Here is a 4096-nt window from a genome sequence, read left to right on the forward strand (position 1 = left end):
TTCACAAATACCAGGCATTTCTTTTGTATGCCTAATATTATTATATATATTATTACATTTTTTTGATAAGTAAACTAATATTTAATAAGTAAATTATATACACATAATTTCACTTCATATTCTTTAAGGTGAAATACTTAGGCCGTGTGCGAGTTCAAGTAAATTGATGGTAAATTGAGGGAAATAGCAAATTATGTCCGTATGGCAGCGATATTGATATGTACCATATTTCGAGTAAAAATTATGTAAATTAGGTATTCCCATTGTGAAAATTTTATGAGATGTTTAATAAATAAATTTGAAAACTTCTAACCAAAAATAATAAATAAGTGCAATAAATAAATAAATAAATATTTACATAAGTATAGTATAAAAAGTCTCTAGAAAATTACAATTTCCTTTACCTCAATTTACTCTAATTCGCACACGGCCTTAATATCATAATTATAAACTACATATTATAACCATCGACAAATTTTACTAAAACTAATCTTAATAAAATAAATTTAATATTCATAAATAATGTGTAGCGCTTAAAGCTTCCTGGAGCGACAGAGTCATGATCACACCATACGGTTTTATGCTCCACAAACATCGCGTGTGCTTTTGTATAAAAACAATTCTGGTTCCAACCAACAACGCCTATCAAAACTCAGAGAGCAAAAGCACTGCATATAAAACTACTTTTGCCACTTGTAGGCTCGCCGGTTTCTCAAACAACAAAAACAACAACAAAAGCAAACAGCGGCGCGTGTGGAGCAAAATTGCTTGACAACTTTAATTTATTTTGGATTGCAAACGTTGCGTTTGGTTGCGTTGCGTTTGTGTGAGTGAAAATGTGTAGAACGAGAATGGAGCAGACAGATTCGACAAACAATGATGATGTGCTTTTATGCTGAGCTGAGGAAGCGGGGGTCGTTGAAGGTTAGTAAATTGAACGACTCGCAGCAAATTTGTTCTCTACTGGGAGAACAGTGTGCTTTTGGCAACGAACAGAACGTGAGGGATATTTCGTGAACTTAGTTTGCTGAGGTGTGGAATTTTTTATTTTATTTTTTATTTGTGCTGCGTATTTTAACTAAATTACATAATTTTTATTGCGTTTATCTTTCGATTCAATAGGCTTTGGATAACTGAAAAATATAGCAAAATGGCTCTACGTATTGTGTGTACTTCTCCAGCAATGAACGCTCTTAGCCAAACCCTGGTACGTTGCATGTCTACACAGGGTGCTTCCAAGAACATCGGCTTCGTGGGCTTGGGCAATATGGGTGGACACATGGCTAGCAACTTGATGAAGCAAGGCCACAAATTGCATGTTTTTGATATTTCCAAGCAGGCTTGCGATAATCTCAAGGCCAAGGGCGCTACTGTTTATGAGAAAACCAGCGATCTGGCACAGAAATCTGACTTCGTCATCACTATGTTGCCAAATAACGACATCGTCGCCAACACATACAATGAAATGACAGCCAATGGTGTGAATAAGGACACAATTTTCATCGATTCCTCCACAATTGATCCCAACGTTGTGAAATCCATCCAGAAGATGGTCAGCTCGAAGGGCGCACGTTTCATTGACGCACCAGTCTCTGGTGGTGTGCCTGGTGCAGAACAAGCGACCTTGACCTTCATGGTTGGTGGCACTGAAGCTGAATACAAGGCCGTAAAAGCTGTTTTGGAGTGCATGGGTAAACGTATTACACACTGTGGTGATTACGGCATGGGTCAAGCTGCTAAAATTTGCAACAACATGATGTTGGGTATTTCTATGATTGGTGTTTCCGAGGCAATGAACTTGGCTATCCGTTTGGGTTTGAACCCACAAACATTCGCTGATATTATCAACTCATCAACAGGTCGTTGTTGGGCATCTGAATTATATAATCCAGTTCCTGGCATTACAGCTACTGCACCAGCCAACAATGACTACAAGGGTGGTTTCTCTACTGATTTAATCACCAAGGATTTGGGCTTGGCTTCTGGTGTAGCTACTGCCTCTAATACACCAATTCCATTGGGTGGTATGGCTCATCAAATTTACCGTACATTAAAGTCAAAGGGCTTGGGCAACAAGGATTTCTCTGTAGTTTATGATTTCATGAAGAACGAGAAACACAACTAAACGGGGAATGAAGTAGGAAAGTGCGAAGAATTGTGAAAAATTGTTGATCCTTTCAGATGGACCAGACTTGCATTTATAGAATTTTAGGGACAAATTAATTTACAAGATTACATGCTTCGTTAAGACTTCAATAGCATTTAAATGTGTAGTGAAAATTATAGTTTATATATAGTACACATTTTATACGTGTGTATGTGATTACATAATAAAATCTTACTATTCTTATCAATTAAAAAAAATATTTTTATCTTTCATGGGAAAAAAACCGAGTCGTTAAGTGTGCAATGGATAATGAATGGTATTAACGACAATTTTAAAAAAATAAAGATTTGCGAAAAATATGGTCTTTCTAATGGTCGTGTAATATAATAACTGTGAATATTTTTATTATATATATACATAATTTATTATATATATATATATAGATATACGATGTAAATTGCACATGCTTTTTGGATTTAAGAGAAGATATCTATTAAATTTTATCAGCGATATTTAAACCAGGTGTATAATACTAACTATATAAATGAATAATACAAAAGAAAAATTAAATTATAATTTATAAATAATGACGTGGACTAATCTGTAGAACAGTGAGAGGAATGTCTCTATTAATTTATGCATTCAGTTACTTGTAATTTGCAATTTAGATACAAAATTATGCGAGTATAAATTTATAAAAAAAATAAATAAATCATAATTCCATATATTTTTGGTTTACTTCTTCAGAGATTGGATCTTCATAAGTTGTGAATAGTAAATTTAAATTAGAAATTATGTTTTTTTTAATGTGTAGTGTTGTGACTATTTATAGAGTCTCTATGGAATGATAGTATTGATTAATAAATTTAGTTCTTGAGTATGGAAAGAGGAGTAATTATTAATTTTATTTAATTTAATTTATTTATTTTATGGCTTCTAAAGTTTTTCCTTCGTGTCTTTTAAGAGGATAAGATTTAATTAAAATATTACATTTTAGTTCTCATTGTTCGTAGAATAGGTAACTAATTATTACTAACCTTATAGCGTGATAAATGAGTTCCAGAAAGTATATATTGATGTAATATATTGAATGTACTCGCCATTGAGATTATTTGAATTATTTAAATGCCCTTCTACGAATGATGTCCAGGAAAAGATAAACCCTCTTTTGAAGTATACTTGCACCAATACTCCTCATATTAGGGTAATAATACTCCTAATTCTCACAACTGTAACATTTACATAAATGTATAAATTTTAGTAAAAATAATTTTAAAGTTTGTATTAAAAATTTTCACAAAAATAGTTATGACATAAGTTTTTATTGGCTCAATGAGTTTTTTCAGAAGAAAATAATATATTTTATAAAACTGACTGAAATATAGAAAAACATAAAAGTTGCATTCAATTTTCTATCACTTATCTATATATTTGTGGATCTGTATAAACATGATGGATTTCTTATTTGTCTGCCTGAGTACGTAATTGCATAACATTTTTTAATGATAGCATTCGGAAAACAAGCAAAAATATAGATTGAAAGATAAGCTGGAAAATATATTTGATGTGATAAAAATTAATCTGTTTAGTGTTCATGTAGGTCATAAATCAAAAATAAAAAAAAAATGTTCTCGAAGAGTAATACCAATGGAAAATAATTCATGCAAAGGAGTCAAGTTGACACAAAAAAAAATATGAGTAATTGGAATAAACAAATTTTTGTAGTAGAATCAAGAATTAAATCGAATGGATCTCTCTTAGGAAGCAAAATGAAGACAATTAAAATTCAATATGTTGTGTACACAGGCTTTTGTATATCTTCAACAGCCTAGAATTAAATTGTAACCATACTCGGTTGCTTCATCTCGACGAAGAAGTAAAACAGAAGTCATGTAGTAGGGAAAGTGGTGGTGGTAGTAGAAGTATTAAATATTTTGTTAAAAGTAACTAATGAAATGATTTCTCAGGCTAAAGTTTTTGCAATTAGGA

At 31.9% G+C, this 4096-nt stretch overlaps 1 protein-coding gene across 1 annotated transcript; it reads left to right on the forward strand.

Moving 5' to 3' along the window:
- Positions 1 to 958: 958 nt before the first annotated feature.
- Positions 959 to 2468, forward strand: LOC119662924 (probable 3-hydroxyisobutyrate dehydrogenase, mitochondrial). The gene is made up of 2 exons (XM_038072578.1): positions 959 to 1032; positions 1123 to 2468. The coding sequence occupies exon 2, from the start codon at positions 1151 to 1153 to the stop codon at positions 2123 to 2125; it is 975 nt and encodes a 324-aa protein (XP_037928506.1). The 5' UTR covers positions 959 to 1032; positions 1123 to 1150; the 3' UTR covers positions 2126 to 2468.
- Positions 2469 to 4096: the final 1628 nt, after the last annotated feature.

The sequence above is a fragment of the Teleopsis dalmanni genome, unplaced genomic scaffold (genome assembly GCF_002237135.1).
Source record: "Teleopsis dalmanni isolate 2A unplaced genomic scaffold, ASM223713v2 unscaffolded_contig_0012, whole genome shotgun sequence".
NCBI classification, from domain to species: domain Eukaryota; kingdom Metazoa; phylum Arthropoda; class Insecta; order Diptera; family Diopsidae; genus Teleopsis; species Teleopsis dalmanni.